The sequence below is a fragment of the Ochotona princeps genome, chromosome 15, assembly GCF_030435755.1.
Source record: "Ochotona princeps isolate mOchPri1 chromosome 15, mOchPri1.hap1, whole genome shotgun sequence".
NCBI lineage: Eukaryota > Metazoa > Chordata > Mammalia > Lagomorpha > Ochotonidae > Ochotona > Ochotona princeps.
This window is the reverse complement of record NC_080846.1, coordinates 5,143,066-5,159,660: the sequence shown is the minus strand read 5'-3', so window position 1 is coordinate 5,159,660 and position 16,595 is coordinate 5,143,066. Positions and strand designations below refer to the sequence as shown.

Here is a 16,595-nt window from a genome sequence, read left to right as displayed (position 1 = left end):
GTATTTCCTTACAGACCAATAATTGCTTGCCTTTCATCTCACATCTCCCTTTCCCATGACCTAGAAACCTTGCATTCCCTGACTGTGAAGCTGTAGGTAAAATGAGATCTTTTTTTTTTTAATACATACGTGGGATGTTTTCTAATTTCTACATTCTGGTAATTTGTTGAAGTCTCAGAGCACAGCCGCCCTGAGAGTCACTCCCGTGAGTGTGTAGACAGAAAGCCAAAGGAATGATGCTGGCTTCCTCATGACCAGCACGACTTGGTTTTCTTTGATCTGGGGAATTGCAGAGCACAGAGCGCTTCTCCCGCGCGCAGCCCTGCCGTGCAGCTGAGCAGTGCTGTCCCTCCCGCGGCGGCCTGTGAGTTCATGCCATCTTCCGCGCCTTGCCGTAGTTCACTTCCCCCTGGACTTGAATAATTGGATGAGGACTTTGGTTTTAATCTAGAACAGTAGTCTCTCTTTTTTAATATTTATTTATTTTCTTTAGAAAGACATACAGAGGGGAGGAGAGACAGAGAGGAAGATCTTCTGTCTGCTGATTTCACTCCCCAAGTGGCTGCAACGGCTGGAGCTGAGCCGGTCCAAAGCCAGGAGCCAGGAGCTTCCTCCAGGTCTCCCATGAAGATGCAAGGTCCCAAGGGTTTGAACCATCCTTGACAGCTTTCCCGGGCCACAAGCAGGAGCTGAATGGGAAACAGGGTCACCGGGATATAAACTGGCGCCCATGTGGGATCCCGGTGCATTCAAGGCAAGGACTTTAACCACTAGGCTACCACTTCGGGCCCCAGTAGTTTCTTTTTTAAAACCAGAACCACTAACTTGGCAGAGACACACTCTCTCTGTTGTTTTTTTTTTCCCCCAATCCACAAATAAAATGGTAGAAATAAGATGCAGGCATGCATGGAGTTGGTCTCAGCCCAGCAGCCTGCTCTGCGAGGAAGCCCTTCGCAGCTGAGACGTCTACATTTCAAATTCCACATGCCATCTTTGATGGTCTCCGGTGCCTGGGGAGGTGCCATCGTCCCTTTGACCTAAAGGATATTCAATTAGCTGAAGGCCCCGGCTTTCTGTTCTAGCATAAGAATACAGTTTGTTTTCCATTAGAGACGTTTTGTTTCAGAAGCCATTTATGGTTTTCCCTCTTTGAACAGCTTTTGTTTTGTTGCTTTGTTCACAAAAGGAATTATTCAGTAAACTTCTCAGCATTCTTAGTACTCTGAGTCATCTGGTCTGCTTTTTTGACTTTCTTTGGCTTATTTACAAATTAGGAATGAAACGAAATTAACTGAATGAGAGGCACTTGTAAATCACCCACTGAGGTGACGCCCACAATTTAATTAATTGGGAACTAAGGGTTGTAGCTCCAGCCCAGTCATTCTGACCTTTCATACAAAGGACCTTAACAAAATTGTGATAAAATGCACTCACCGTTGAATTGGTCGCCTTAACTATTTCAATGTGTAGAGTGCAGTGGCATGAAGTTTATTCATGTTGGCAGGCTACCATCACCGCCCTCTCTCTAAGGAGCTCTTTGCATCATTTCCAAAGTTTATAACTTTGTGCCTGTTAGTAATGACTCCCTATCCCCTTCCCTTCATTGAGGATTTTTTTTAACCTTAGAACCTGCCACTAAACTTAAATAAATAACTCCTCAGTTTCAAGAATAGCAATATTGACTTGATAGCATCACGATATGTGGAATTTTTGCCCGAAGGATATGCAAGGTGCACAGATATCTCCATCCTCACCAAATGTCACTCGTGGGTCCATCAGCTGCCCTAATAAGGCCAGTGGTGTTTGGTGCCTTGTTTCAGTGAAGAAACCAGCTTGTTTCATTCGAAGCCAGAACCCACCTCTGCCTGCCTCATCCCGGAGGGTGGGGAATCGTGTCTCCCACTTGGCCTTCGAGTAGGATTCTGTCCATCTTGTGCACTGGCACCAGACTACCTTTTCTCAGGATAGAAACCAGATAGGTTACCAGGAGAGCAGAGCAGAAGTGAAATCCCACTTCCTCCTATTTAAAAAGAAACAGCAGTCAACCATGTGGTTTTCTAGTTAATTCCAGTTCAGTGTATTGAGTCAATTGAGAATGAAAACAAAGATCCAGCTTGGCCTTATTCATTTAAACACAAAGCATCAAAGCAACTGTAGTTAGAAAAAGTTAAGATTCTGGAAGATAAACTCTCAGTTGTCCACTTTCAGTCTGCCTTTTTGCAGCACATAGAAGAGGTTGAGATAAATTCTTTGCCTCTGAGGTTCCACGTTTTGTTTCTGTAGTGCTCACTAAAAGGAGGTAACAACGATTCCTGGATGAATCCTCTTGCCAAACAGTTTTCAAACATGGGATTGCTGGTAAGTTTCGTGGTTATGCTGTTTTTTCTTATGCTCCTAACTCTTAGCTTCAATATACAGTTTAGGACCTTTGCATGTACAGTAGGGTTACAGATTTAAAACTGGTAAGGCCATGTTCCTCACTTTTTGGGGTAAGCAGTACTGTTTCTCTGCTCTTGTCTAGAAAGCAGGTCAGCCTCTCTGAAGTGTGTGGTCTTTGCGTCCTTTTGCTTAGAAGATCAGGGAAGGAGGAGTCGGACCCTGCAGGTCTTAGACCATTGTCACATTGTCAGTTGTAGACAGCAGCAATGTAGAACCAGGAAAGGGAATTCTCACAGAATTGCTGATTTCCATATCACTTGGGAACGTGTAGGGACACCCTGTCCCTGATTGCCAAAAGACAAGTGACTTGACTTGGCTGCACATTTCAAGGCTTGACAACTTGACAAGTCACGAGAAGAAGTTGTCATCATTTGGCAGCCGGTCAGGGAATTAGATCCTGGGCCGGCTGGAGCTTGAGGACTGGTTAATTTTTCCAGGCAACTGTGTAGGTCCTTTTCTGTGCACAGATTTACAGAGGCAAATTGTACATGGACATGGAGCATTAAGGGTCCTCATTCCTGGTTGACATTTCCTTAGAGGACCTTGCATAGGGCCCCATGTAGGCTGTGGCTCTCTGATTCAGATACCTGCGCCTTTAATTCTCTCCCACCTGTGCTTTATTTTTCAGAGTCAAACTGAAGATAATCCAAGCAGCAAAATGGATTTGTCTGTAGGTGTGTATCCCTCTCTTGAGTGTAAATGAGACTCTTTTGGGTGTAAACAATACCCTTGTGAGGATCCCCTGCCCAGCTGGAGTTGGGATGGGTACGATTCCCATAGTTGTCTTTAAAAACCCCAATTAAGGAGAAAAGAAAAAGCAGTCCAGGGCAGTGAGAGAAAGAGGTTGGGCAGTCTTTGTTCTATACTTTTTAACACAAGAAAATGTAAAACCTAAGCTCCTGGGACACTGCTGCTGGCAGCCTGGGAAGGTAGGGGACAGTCACTGAGCCTGGACATGATGGTGTACAGGTGATGGGAACGAGTCATCTTCTCTGCTCAGCTCTCATGGTCTAAGTTCTGGAGTGACAACTGTGCCTCCTTGATCTGTTTATTTGCCATAACTGTGCTTTACAATCTCATGTATCTAGCAGATGGAAAATAACCAAGATAGGCACTTCTCTGGGAACGTTAAAATTTATGAGCAAGATGTGTTCCTCAAACACATCAGTAACCCATTTGAAAGTCTTCTCGGCCAGATTTGCAGCATGTTGGCCCTCTAAGAGTCAACTTCACTCTTCCAAGGAAACAAGCTACAATAGGTTACTGTTTTGTTTGTTTAATAGTACTCAACATGTTCTAGGGACAAAATGCCCATCAGCCTGAGCCACAGCGAGAGCTTCTGCTCTTGTCCCCAGAGAGCAGATTGTTAGATCGCACCGTGTGGTGAGGCAGGTCACTCTTGCTTCATGAAGCGGACATTGATCTTGAATTTTTCAGCGTGTTTATGCTACTTTTCAGGAAGCCTTTCAGATAAAAAATTTGACGTGGACAAGCGAACAATGAATCTCGGGGATTTTAATGATATCATGAGGAAAGACCGATCTGGGTTCCGTCCACCTAATTCCAAAGACATGGGAACCACAGAGAGTGGGCCTTATTTTGAGAAGGTGAGTTGCATCTTTTATTTAAGATAATCATTCATGAGAACTGGTTGGTTTCATTTGTATTTTGATATCACTGATTCTGGAAAAAGTGCAGAATTGCTGAGGTAAATGAACAAAACACAAGTATTTCCTACATTTAAAATTATGAAAGTAATTGATGTTGTACGTGATTAAATGGTTAGAATCATCTGCTTGTCATAGCATGTGAATATTGTGAAGGTAATCTTGGTTTTGAAAGATCTGTCATGTTTGGAGTGGGGAAATGACTTAACATTTCGTAGCAGGGGAAATGCATTCTCAGAAAATGCAAAGGAAATTTTAGGGAGCAATTTAATTTGTGTTGTTTTCTCTGCTGCTATGAAGCTGCTGATTAAACGAGTTCTGTGCAGATAGTCCAGGTCTTCTAAGGCCTTGCCTTCCAGATTTGAGAAAACTGGTTCATCTTTCCCCGTTTCCCTAGAAGTCTGTTTTTAGTTATAGTGTATTGTTCTACTTCATAACTACATGATTTAACAAGTAATTTATACCTGCTATTTTGATTTTTTTTTTTTAATTATTTCTAAGGAAGAGTTTATTCCTTGATTCAGAATACCAGTTCCCGATACTCCTGGTCTTAAACTCAAGAATCTTTCATCTGGCACAACGTTAACAGTGTCGCAGTGTTGCTGCTGGCCCAGACCGCAGTAGAACTCAGAAGGTGCCCTGGTTTCTGCGAAGCACTCACTGTTACAGGCATAAAAGTCCAGTGTCTGGCAGTTTTTGTGTTGTTGCTATGGACAGACTGTGTGAATAACTTCCAGGATCAGAAAACTACTTCGAAGGGATGGCAGATGGTGTCTGTTGGGCCAAGTGAAACAGTCACCAACGCCCAGCTCCAGCCTGGGGGATTGCTAATGCACTCTAACTTTGTTTATTCCTCGTGTTTCTCCCTTTCTCCTCTTGCGTTCTGTTGCCTCACTAACCAACACTCGTTGTGATTGGCTCACTCCTACTGCTTTTCAGCTGACTTTGCCTTTCTCCAATCAAGATGGGTGCCTTGGGGATGAGGCTCCCTGCTCTCCCTTCTCCCCTTCTCCCAGCTACAAGCTGTCTCCCTCGGGTTCCACACTGCCCAACGTCAGCCTTGGAGCAATCGGCACAGGGCCCAACCCCCAAAACTTCGCTGCTAGACAAGTAAGGAGGCCTCTGGAATCTGTGGCTGCTTGGCTCTGGCCTCGTCTTGGCCCTGGTCTGCAGTTGATTGCATCATTTGTCTGTCTTGGAAAATCTGTTGATTACTGATTGCACAGGGTGATAATCAAGTCTAGGTTTTAGATCATTCAGCCCATGGATCCATCTCTCTTCATGTTTCCTGACATGGATTTTATTTTAATCCTGTTTCTTTTGTCTTCTCATTTTTGGTCATAAGTTCACATTACTAAACTAGCTAATAACTGACTTGGGAAAATGCTTAAAAGGCCTCAGAGGTGCCTGAGAAACTGTGATTTAGCAGCACATCCACGCGTGTTAACAGCAGCCTGGATGATAGATACACACGTTGGAAATCTTTTCAATTTCATGAACCTACTAAGTACTTGAAAATCAGCCAAAACTGATGAGATTAAACATTTGAGAATTACTACATCTTAAAATCTGGTATTTAGATATAGAATACCACAATTACCTAGAGAGGGGTGACTTTAATAGCTGGTGAGACTCTAAGGAAAGGTTGTGCCATAGAAGCAAAACCAGCACAGCTGGAGGGCTGATGAGGCCTGCTCGCTTTCGGGCCCGAGGGGGCAGTGCAGGGCGCTGTCGGGCACCCCCAGTCCGCGTGGGGTTGCTGGGGACAGCAGTGACTTTCCCACTCACACTTGACCACTTGTTTGTCCCCATGACCTTCACCTAAAGATCTCGTGGGCAGACGGGAGTCACACCACTGGCAAGCGCGAGCTGTGTCCATGTCTCCCTATGAGGGTGATGGCCGGCCCCGCTGCGCCCACAGGCAGGGTGCACACAGGCCTGTCCTGGGCTCTCCCGCTGTTCTCGAGCACATTGCGAGAAGCAGCTTTCATGCAACCCTGTGTTCCAAATGGTTAACTCTGAATTGGGAGCTTCTGGTGATTTGTTGCTTTCTTCCTTTATATTTGACCGTTTTTCTTAATGCTTCCATAAAGGACATGGATGTGTATTACTTACATAAACAGGAAAGAAACTAAAGGAACTATGACATCTGTCTTCCGGGGGCTGTTTTATTTGGGGGTGAGGTATAGAAAATACAGGCTTAACACTGCTGTGGCTCTGAGATCACGTGATCAGCAAATGCTGTCGGTACAGACTTGACGACGCAGACACTCACACCGGCTTAGGCGCTGAGCTGGACCACAGCCCGCTTTGATCTGTGGGTTGTTGTGAAGATCATTGCTAGGGCTGTACATGTCCAACACAAATATAGACATACATTTTATTAGACTGTTTCCACACACAGTATACTTCATAGCTTCATTAAAAACAAAGTGCTCAACTTTTATTCTTTGGAGTTCTCCAGTCGGCTTTGTAGTTTGAGCTAAGAAAACCAACAGCTTGTGTCCTGTTGTGGAGTATGGAAAAGACATCGTCTGATGGACTGCTGTTGCCTTGCCTGAACTGTCACCCACTCAGATCTAGCAAAACGCTTTCTGTGGCTTTTGAGACACTGGATAACGGAAACCCTCAAATCTTTGGCAGGGCAGAGTGGATTCTGCCTGCTGGGAAGAGAAAATAGGTCTTGGTTTTACAAAAATTTTTTAAAAAGGGAAATTCTCTGAAGTAATTCTTTGTCAGAGGAGAGATTGAAGGTTTAATACAGTTTCGTATTTGCCAAAACATTGATTCTGGCAAGGACTTTACCCCAATATTCAAGGACCAGTTGTGAATAGCTGACATTTAACAACAAGGTCATCCCTCTATTAGTGTGAGAAAGAACCTCGTGTAATATTTCTTTTATGAAATGAATGTTTCCTCTTCTTCTGGGCTTGATTAGTAGCCAAGCTGCTGCTGGCTACCATGTCTGAGAACCATCAGAGTTAGGCAGTTTTACATGGAGTGACAGTTTACTACAACTGAACCCGTAGAGAGTAGGGTTTCTACACTTAAAGGCTTTCTTCTGTCGAAACAACCCTTTGAGTGACATAAAATTCATAGTGGATCTTTTTCTTTTGTAAAATACACAAATTTTAATTGCCATTTCTGCTTTATGTTTATAATCATTCTTATTTTCAGTGTTTATTAATTTTCCTATAGCAGTCCCTTAGAGTGTATTTTTGAATCATGAAGCATCATGAAGTATGCTTAGTGTTCTAGAACTTAATGATACCGTTACAAAATTGTTTAAAAACTACCTCAGTGCCCATGGTTCCAGGAATAAGACAAAGGTGGTGGCTTCGATGTGGAGTACTCGTCCTTGTCACGGGGAGGGTGCAGCCGCTGCCACTGACGTGCTTTCCAGTGTGTGAAATTGGTGCATGATCGACATTTGCAAATGATGTACTTCCTGCAGACCAGGGCTTCGCTGAGTTTTGGGAATGCAGAGAACTTCTAGGCAGGCAAGAGAAGGAGATGCTTTGGCACAGTTTGATGATGGGTCCCGTTACCATTTCGGTATTTTGATAGCATACATATGGCTCAATTAAAAATTTAAGTGTGAAATGAGGAAGAAATTTTCCAAGAAAGACGTCGTTGATGAGGATGGCCTGTGGCCTGGGCCTTACAGCTGTGCGGGAAGGGCCCTCAGGCAGGGGAGCGCACCAGCAGGTTAGCCCATGGGATTTCTCTGCTGGAGGATTTGTCATGGCTGGAAGCAAGTCAGAAAGGAGATCTTGGCATGGACACAGCTTTCTACAGCTGGGAGTGGTGCAGTGAGAATGTGTTCCAGTGAGGTGGTCCCCCCCGGAAATAAGAGAAGAAAATTTGTTAGCTAGATTGATGTTCATAGGATTGAATGTGAAGTTACAGGTGAGTCATGTTTGTTTTTGTATCCCTGTGATGATTTCTTTCTTTTATCCTTTTGATCTCCCCTGTGAGTGATTCATATTTCCTTATCTAGCAAAAGAAGGGGTCAAGCGGATCCCACACAGGAAGGGGGGTGCAGACCTGGAGGAGGCTCCCATGGCAAAGCTCATTGCTGGATTCAGTGATTCTGTGATGGAGTGTTGTGGCTTTTACAATCATCCTGTTCTTGAGCCACATTTTTTTATTCAGGTGTCTTTTAGGTGGGATACCAAATGATATTTGAGAATCAAGTTTGTAAATTCAGTCTTAAGAACAGTGGGGAGTAGTTAAATCAGTGTTACATTACCTGAATGTTAGTGCTGCTTCTGATGTTGGTTGCATTTCATCCTTCTGGTTTGTAGAGTTCCTCGGGCTGCACAGATGGTGTTGGTGGTCCGGTAGTTGCCCCCAGCGCGGCAGGATGTGCACTCCCAGGGAGAAAGTCGTCCTGTGGTCCCATGAGACACAGTGCATGACCCTGCTGAGAGCTAGAAGCCAGGACTGTTTCTTACTTGCCTTTTCTGACATCGACTGGAGCCCTCACTGTCGCTGTTGTGTTTGCAGGGCGGTAATCATGGCTTGTTTGGAAACAGCACAGCACAATCGAGAGGCCTGCACACCCCTGTGCAGCCGCTGAGTTCTCCTGGTCTCCGGGCGCAAGTGCCTCCCCAGTTTATCTCTCCCCAGGTAAGCTGCTCGCGTGTTCAAGCTCAGAACGAAGGGTGGTGCAGGTGGTTAGCAGTTGTCAGCTGACGGGCTTTGTGCACGTGCAAAGCGTGTTAGTTTCTCGGCAAGATTTGTAGAACAAAATACCGAATTTCATTTTTTATTGAAAAAATTTTTTATTTCATTTTGTATATAAAAAAGTAGATGTTTTTACCTGGAAAACTTCTGGTGATTTTATTTTTAGATCTCCTATTTTTCTATTTTCACATTGATTTAATTGCATGGAATTAAAACTGTTTTACGTATTCTGATGTGACCATGTCAGAAGTAGACTGCACTGGAGGACTTGCCACGCAGCTCAAGAGGGGAGTTTTCAGATTCTAGATCCCTCAGAGCTGGGAGCTCAGTTTGGGACTCCCACATGCAAGGCAGGGACCCACGTACCTGAGCCATCACTCCCTGCCTCCTATGGTGTGCTGGAGGAATTAGAAGGAAACTGGACTTGGAAGGAATGCTGGGACTGGAACCGTGATGCTCCTGTGCGAGAGGCAGGCATCTTAAGCACTGATACCTATACCCAGAAGGATTTTGAGAGTACGATTTTTAGGAAAACACAGTGAATTTTGGGAGACTTTAGTGCTGTGGATCTTTTTACAGTACAACATCTGCTCTGCTTTATGAATGACAAGCACTTGTATTCCTTCTATTTATGAAACCCGCTGATTTAGCAAAAAGATGATTAACATTTAGTGCATCATGGGAAGAGAATATTAAATCTTGAATTTTTAGGTTGTATTTTCCTCCTTGGCATTTCTGGTGTTTAGAAAAAGATAAAACAGGGGAGGGGTGGGGAGAACCCAAGTACCTATGAAACTGTGTCACATAATACAATGTAATTAATGAATTAAAAAAAAAGAAAAAGAAAAAACAGAAAGGACATGATAAGTACTATGAAAATTGAGATAAAGAAGAAAAAATTCTTCTAGAAATCACCCACCCAAATATTTTTTTATTTATTTATAAATAAATCAGTCTTTAAAAATGAAATGTTGATAAATACCAAATCTACATCCTTATTTATTTACTTAAAGGTGTGTTTATTTTGGGCCCGGCGGCGTGGCCTAGCCTGGCGGCTAAAGTCCTCCCCTTGAATGTGCCGGGATCCCATATGGGCTCTGGTGCTAATCCCGGCAGCTCCACTTCCCATCCAGCTCCCTGCTTGTGGCCTGGGAAAGCAGTCGAGGACGGCCCAAAGCCTTGGGACTCTGCACCCATGTGGGACACCTGGAAGAAGTTCCTGGCTCCTGGCTTTGGATTGGCATAGCATCGGCCGTTGCGATCACTTGGGGAGTGAATCATCAGACAGAAGATCTTTCTCACTGTCTCTCTTCCTCTCTGTATATCTGACTTTCCAATAAAAATAAAAATTAAAAAAAAGATGTGTTTATTTTTTAATTGGAAAGTCAGGTTTACTGAGAGAAGGAGACAGAAAGATCCTCTGTTCACTGATTGACTTCCCAAGTGGCCACAACAGCTGGAATTGAGCCAATCCAAAACCAAGAGCCAGGATCATCTTCTGGGTCTCCCACACGGGTGCAGGGTCCCAAGGCTTTGGGCCGTCCTCAACTGCTTTCCCAGGCCACAAGCAGGGAGCTGGATGGGAAGTGGAGCTGCCGGGATTAGAACCGGTGGCCATATGGGATCCCTGGGCGTGCAAGGCGAGGACTTTAGCCGCTAGGCCACTGTGCCAAGCCCCCATCCATTTTTTTAAATTAGGTTTATTTAAATGGCAAATAACAGACAGAATGATGTTCTATCCATTTACTCACCAAATGGCCACAATAATTAAAGTTGGACCAGGCAGGAGCCAGGAACCTCCATCCAGGCATCCCGCTTGAATGGCAAGGCACCATGTATTTGAGCTATCACCTGCCTTCTTAGGCACATTAGCAAGAAGGTGGATTGGAAATGGAGCAACTGGGACTCAAGCTGGCACTCGGATGTAGGATACTGGTGTCACAAGCAGTGGCTTCACCCACTGCATCACAACACCAACCTCAAATTTTATATGTTTTAACTGCTTTAGAGGGGCAGTTGTTATTTAATATCAACAGAGAAAGAAGACTGAGAAACTTACCTTTAAGGGTTTTTTTAAAAAGTGCCCCAGGCCTTGGTTTTGTGCAGTTGTCTTTTTCCGCTAGCTACTCAAGAGATTCAGAAAGTAGTAGTTTCTGTCAGGCTGTTGTCTTGCCTTCAGCTTCCTGTCGTGGTGCACCTGCAGCGCTTCTTTGAATGCCATAGTGATTGCAACAAGACCTTCACTTTTCTGTAACTCAGCTGGAGACTGGAGGGCTTTTCAGCCAGAATAATTAACTCCCTGCAACAGGAATGTGCAAAACCTGCACTTTAGTTTCTGTGTATCTCAGTGTGCAAAGCCATTTGCCGGGAGTCTCCTGGTGCTTCTCTTGGGTCTCGTTCTCAGGAGAAAGACAGCGTAACTGAGCTGAGGAGGGGAGAGGCTGAGCAAGGCTAGTTAGAAAGTCCTCCTCTATATGACTTCCACGGTCTCCTCAGCGGTCAGTCTATGGAACAGAAGAGATGATGCCATTTAGACACTGGGAATACCTCGCTGTAAGCACTCCTGTTCTTGTCTCAGTCTGTCTTTGAGATTTGCTGTCCTATCCCACCCACTGGCAAACTTCTCTACCAAGTTAGGCATAAACATTTTTAAAAAATCATTTGAAAGGCAGAGTCAAAGAGAGACAGAAAGAAAGAAATTTGTCACCCGCTGATTCAGTTGCTGTCCTGATCCAAAACCTGGAGCCACAAGCTCCGTGCACACCCTCCACAGAGAGGGCAGGGTCCAGGCCCTCAGGTTGCTTTCTCAAGTACGTATGCAGGAGCTGGATCAGAAGCAGAGCTTCTGGGGCTTGAGTTGATGCTACAGTGTGAGATGCCAGCATCGCAGGTGGCAGCTTACCCCACTGCGCCACGGTGTTGGCACGGTCTTTCAAACAGGGAGTCCCAGGTTTCCCTTTTGCACTTCCTGTATCGTGCATAAATAATACCTCCCACCCCTTTTATAGCTGGACATAATGAGTAAGATTTTCCCATGTCGGTTTGGGCTGTTACATTCATAGACTTCCATGTAGGATTATACCATAATCCATAATTCACCTGGTCTACCACTAAGACGTTTGGATTGATTCTACACTTTTGCTATTAGTATATGAATATTTCTGTGTATCTTCCATAGAGAGTTTCAATAGGGGTACTGTTACATCATACACATGGTTTACTTTGAACAGTAGTTTTGTAAGCTCATTTTGAGTACTACGAGTGGGGGTGGAGCGGGGTTATGAAGAGTATGGGTGCTTAGAAAGGGATGACAGCCATTCCCAAAACTGAAGAACAGCCAGTTGACCAGAGAGCAGCTGATTGATTTATTGGAGCTTTTTTCCTTTCTTTTTTCTTTTCTTTTCCTTTCTTTTTTTTTTTTTTCCCCCTGTAAAAAAGCATGAGAGATAAAATTCCTTTCCTCTGGGACTGGACCCCATTTCAGCTAGGAACTAGAAGCTTCATCCAGATCCCAAGCAGTCACATGTGCGCCTGTGTCACAGTCACAAGGCATTTGCTCAGAGGTCGCTCCCATCCAATATCACAGCACCTTGGTTCACATCCTAGGCTGGCTCCTCATTTAGCTTCCTGCTAACATGTACCCTGACGGGCTCGAGTGTTTGCGCCCCTGAAACCCTGCATGGGAAACCAGGTTGCGTTCCAGGCTCGTGCCTTTAACCCAATCCAGCTGTAGCTATTGTCAGCATTGGGAGAGTAAGCCAGCATTTGTAAGAGTCCTTTCTTTCTGTCCCTGTCTCCATGCCTCTCAAAAAAAAATGAAAGTAAATATTTAAAATGAACAAATAAATGAAAGCTGAGAGTTTCCCTGAGGGTGAGGTGTATGATTTCATGGATTGGCTGGGATAGGGCTCTAGTTTTGTTTTTTGTTTTTTAAGATTTTAATTTCTTATTGCAAAGTCAAATATGCAGAGAGGAGGAAAGACAGAGAAGGTCTTCTGTCCAATGATTCACTCCCGAAGGGACCGCAACGGCTGGTGCTGTGCCTATCCAAAGCCAGGAGCCAGGAACCTCTTCCAGGTGTCCCACACGGGTGCAGGGTCCCAAGGCTTTAGGCCGTCCTCGACTGCTTTCCCAGGCCACAAGCAGGGAGCTGGATGGGAACTGGAGCTGCCGGGATTAGAACCGGCACCAGTATGGGATCCTGGGGCGTTCAAGGCGAGGACTTTAGCCGCCAGGCTAGGCCATTGCACTGGGCCCAGGGCTCTATTTTGGAAAATTATTCTGATAGCACAGGATAGATCCTCATTACACCCTTAAACTCAACTCTTACTATGATGAGTTTACAGTTGTTATATCAGGGACAATGTGTTAGCTCACACCAATGACCACTGGGGTAAATTCCAAGTGGGCAGGGATTATTATTTGGGAATACTGTGATGGGGCCAGGAGAATGGTCTATCAGACTAACCCTCCACCTGCTTTGCTGGCCTCCCATATAGGCAAAGGTTCAAATCCTGCCTATTCCACTTCTGGTCCAGCTCCCTGTTAATGGTCTGGGAAAGTACGGAAGGATGGTCCAAGACCTTTGACTTACTTGGGTGATCTAGGGGAAACTTCTGGCTCCCAACTCTGTCTGTTGTACCACTTGGGGAGTGAACCAGGAAAAGGGAAAACTCTGTGTGTCTCGCTTTCTCTGTGTAACTCTGACTTTCAAGTAAAAGTAAACATCTTTGTGGATGCTGTGGAGGGCATGTTTCTCATGCTGAACATAAAGTAGATGTTTTATACATGTCCCTGTTGTGTTCTCATCTGCTAGTAGTCGGGAATGTAAATGAAAAATCAAACAGGGTATCTCTTTGAGGATAGTCAGGAAGCAGCTGGGGAAGACATTACTTTTTTCTTTTTTTAAAGATTTACTTATTTTGGGCCCCGCAAAATGGCTCAATTGACTAATCCTCCTCTTACAAAGCGCCAGTATCTCAAGTGGGCACCAGTTCATGTCCCACTCTTCTACTTCTTCTCCAGCTCCCTGCTTATGGCATGGGAAGACAATGGAGGAAGCCCCAAGTCCTTGGGATCCTGTGCCCACATGGGAAATCCAGAAGTTCCCTGGCTCCTGGATTCAGATTGGCTCACCTCCGGTCGTTACTGCCATTTGGCAAGTGAATAAGCAGTTGGAACATCTTCCTGCCTCTTCTCTCTGGATCTGCTTTTCCAAAATAAATAAATAAATACGTAGATAAATCTTTAAAAAAAGAAAATGAGCTGGTGAGCCACATACATTCAGAAGAAAGGCGCATGTGTTGTTAAGGATGTCCCCGACGTGAAAGGAAGCCGAGGAGTTGGACTCTGGCCGTGATGCTAAAGAAAAGTGCAGTGACAGGAGTCAGTGGGGAAGCTTTCTGAGAGCCTCAGTTCTTGGAGGGCCATCTTCAGAAGATGGAAAACACAGCAACAGCAAGGACAAATGTGGGCGAGGTGTGCTCAAGGCAGGTGTCCCCGTGAGCCGAGCCTCAAGTCCGAAATAGGAGGAACGAACCCCTCCTCTGCAAGTGAGGGGAATGAGGGAAGTTTTCAACAGTTAAAACACTGATTTTTAAGAAATTTATTGGGACTTGTGTTGCTGTATAGGAGGAAAAGCCATTGCTTGTGATACCAGCATCCCACACTGGGTGCTGCCTTGAGTCTTGGCTGCTGCACCTCTGATCCAGCTCGCTAACAATGGTCTGGGAGAAGCAGTGGAAGATAGTCCAAATACTGGGTCCCCTGCCATTCATGTTGGAGACCCAGAAGAAATTCCTGGTTTCAGTCTGGCGCAGCCTTGGCCATCTGGGAAGTGAAGCAATATTTGGATCTCCCCTTCTCTTGCTCTTAATCTATAACTCTTTCAGATAAGCCTTTAAATATAGATATAGATATAGATAATAGATATACAAAGAAATCATTTTACTTTGAAGACAGAGCTGCCATATACTTGTGATCAGTTCCTGGGGTTTGGCAGGTTCCCATGTGGATGCCATCGCTGCTGCCTTGCAGGGTCAGCCTTGGTGGAAACCTGGAGTCAGAGCCAGAAGTCAGACTGAGCACTCACATAGGAGACTTGGGCGTCTTACCTGCTGGGCCGACTGCCTGCTCCCTGGAGTCATTTCTGAAAAGGAGAAGCAAGGACTGTGGAGATAAAATTCTAGACTAGCTCATCGTGAAGATGGCTTATGATCACCTATGAAAGTCATTGATGGTTTTAGTTTGCTAACAAGTTTCGGCCCATTCCCTTCATTGATTGGCAGAAATGCTAATTACAGGAAGAACAATACAGTTGTATCTCATCGTTAATAGGCCTTTTGACAAGCCATCCTTTTTATTTCAATGAATCAGAAAATGCTGAAGCAGTTGAGTAAGGGGCCAACATTGTTACGCAGCAGGTTCAAAGCCAACTGACTGCAGGGCTTGCATCCCATCTGAGCGCCGGTTTAAGCACATGCTGCTCCGCATCCCTGCTAATGCACCCGGCAAGGCAGTGTCTGTCCTAAAGAGAGGCGCTAGGGAAGTTTGGTCACTGTCACTAGGTGTCCGAAGAGCCAGGCTGTGAAATAACAACACTTGCGGAATGCACATCAACACCTTTGACATGGATTGGCTCACAATTCTCCACCGACCCTCTGAGGTTCACATGCTCATCATTCTGTTTATGGAGACCCAAAGAGTAAACTGAGTTATGAGCTGTGAGTCACATGCTTAGGAATGGCAGGGCGGGCGCCCGGCCCAGCGGTCAGCCAGCCTCTGCAGTGGAGTCCGCCTGCATGCTGCTGTGGCTCCCAGAAGAGGTGCTGAGTTTGCTCTCCATGGCGCTGTGGTGCGGAGAACACTCCACTGGCTGCAGCTGGGAGTCCAGGGTGGGGAGGGAGGGAACCCTTCCACCATTCCCCGGGCTTCCTGGCACCTGGCTGCCAAGAACCAGGCAGACAACTGACCTTCCTGGCTTTTTTTGTGGACTCTGAGACTGAAGTGTGAGGTGTGGAAACTATTTACCAGTCAGTTTTTCCTATTTGCATAACAAGTATTGTATTGCTTTAAGAGCACATGTTCATTTAGCTTTGTGTATTTTGTTTTATGGCACATTTCCAACAATAATTTCTCAAACCATATTGTCATCAGAGTTTTTTTCTTGGAGGTTTTTTTTTCCTGATTGTAAAATTAGTCGTTCTCATTGTGGAAATACAGTCTGAGAATTAAAAGCTGTTATACTGTGCTGAGAGATGACCACGGTATGAACTACGCCATTAAGTAATTTTCAAGGGAAAAAATTAACATTTTGTTTTAGATTCATCATTCACAGGAGGAAAATATTTTACTCAATTCTAAGGATTCCTTAATTTTTTTTTTAATTTTCATTTTTTGGCCAGGTTTCTGCCTCAATGCTTAAGCAGTTTCCTAACAGTGGCCTGAATGCAGGTCTTTTCAACGTGGGGCCCCAGTTGTCCCCGCAGCAGATTGCCATGCTGAGCCAGCTTCCACAGATCCCCCAGTTCCAGTTGGTAAGTAGCAGATTTTCCTGTGATCGCTAAGGCTCGCTTTTTTTATTTCTTTATTTTTTATTTCCTTCATCTGTCTTTGCTGCCTTGAATGCCTTGAAGGGCCACTGGTTCACACTTTACAAAGCACTGAGTATGATCAAGGGTTGGTAAGTCGGCCCAGCTGGAAGGGAAATGTAGCCAAGAGAGGTCCCTTCAGTTCTGTGTGCCCTGTGCGCACTTCCGTCCTCGCCGTGCAGCCCCTCAGGAAGGTCCTTTCCCTTCCATA

At 45.0% G+C, this 16,595-nt stretch overlaps 1 protein-coding gene across 8 annotated transcripts in view; it reads left to right on the top strand.

Annotated features, from left to right (window-relative positions):
• TNRC6B (trinucleotide repeat containing adaptor 6B) overlaps nt 1–16,595 on the top strand; it is a 230,652-nt gene that overhangs the window by 196,993 nt on the left and 17,064 nt on the right. For 7 of the 8 annotated variants that reach the window (XM_058673240.1, XM_058673243.1, XM_058673242.1 and 4 more), the window contains 5 exons: nt 2,284–2,358; nt 3,068–3,113; nt 3,898–4,046; nt 8,616–8,738; nt 16,199–16,330. In XM_058673240.1, the coding sequence (XP_058529223.1) occupies nt 2,284–2,358; nt 3,068–3,113; nt 3,898–4,046; nt 8,616–8,738; nt 16,199–16,330 (525 nt within the window). Of the gene's footprint in view, nt 1–2,283; nt 2,359–3,067; nt 3,114–3,897; nt 4,047–5,045; nt 5,217–8,615; nt 8,739–16,198; nt 16,331–16,595 lie in introns of all 8 variants that reach the window. The other variant, XM_058673247.1, reaches the window with a different exon arrangement.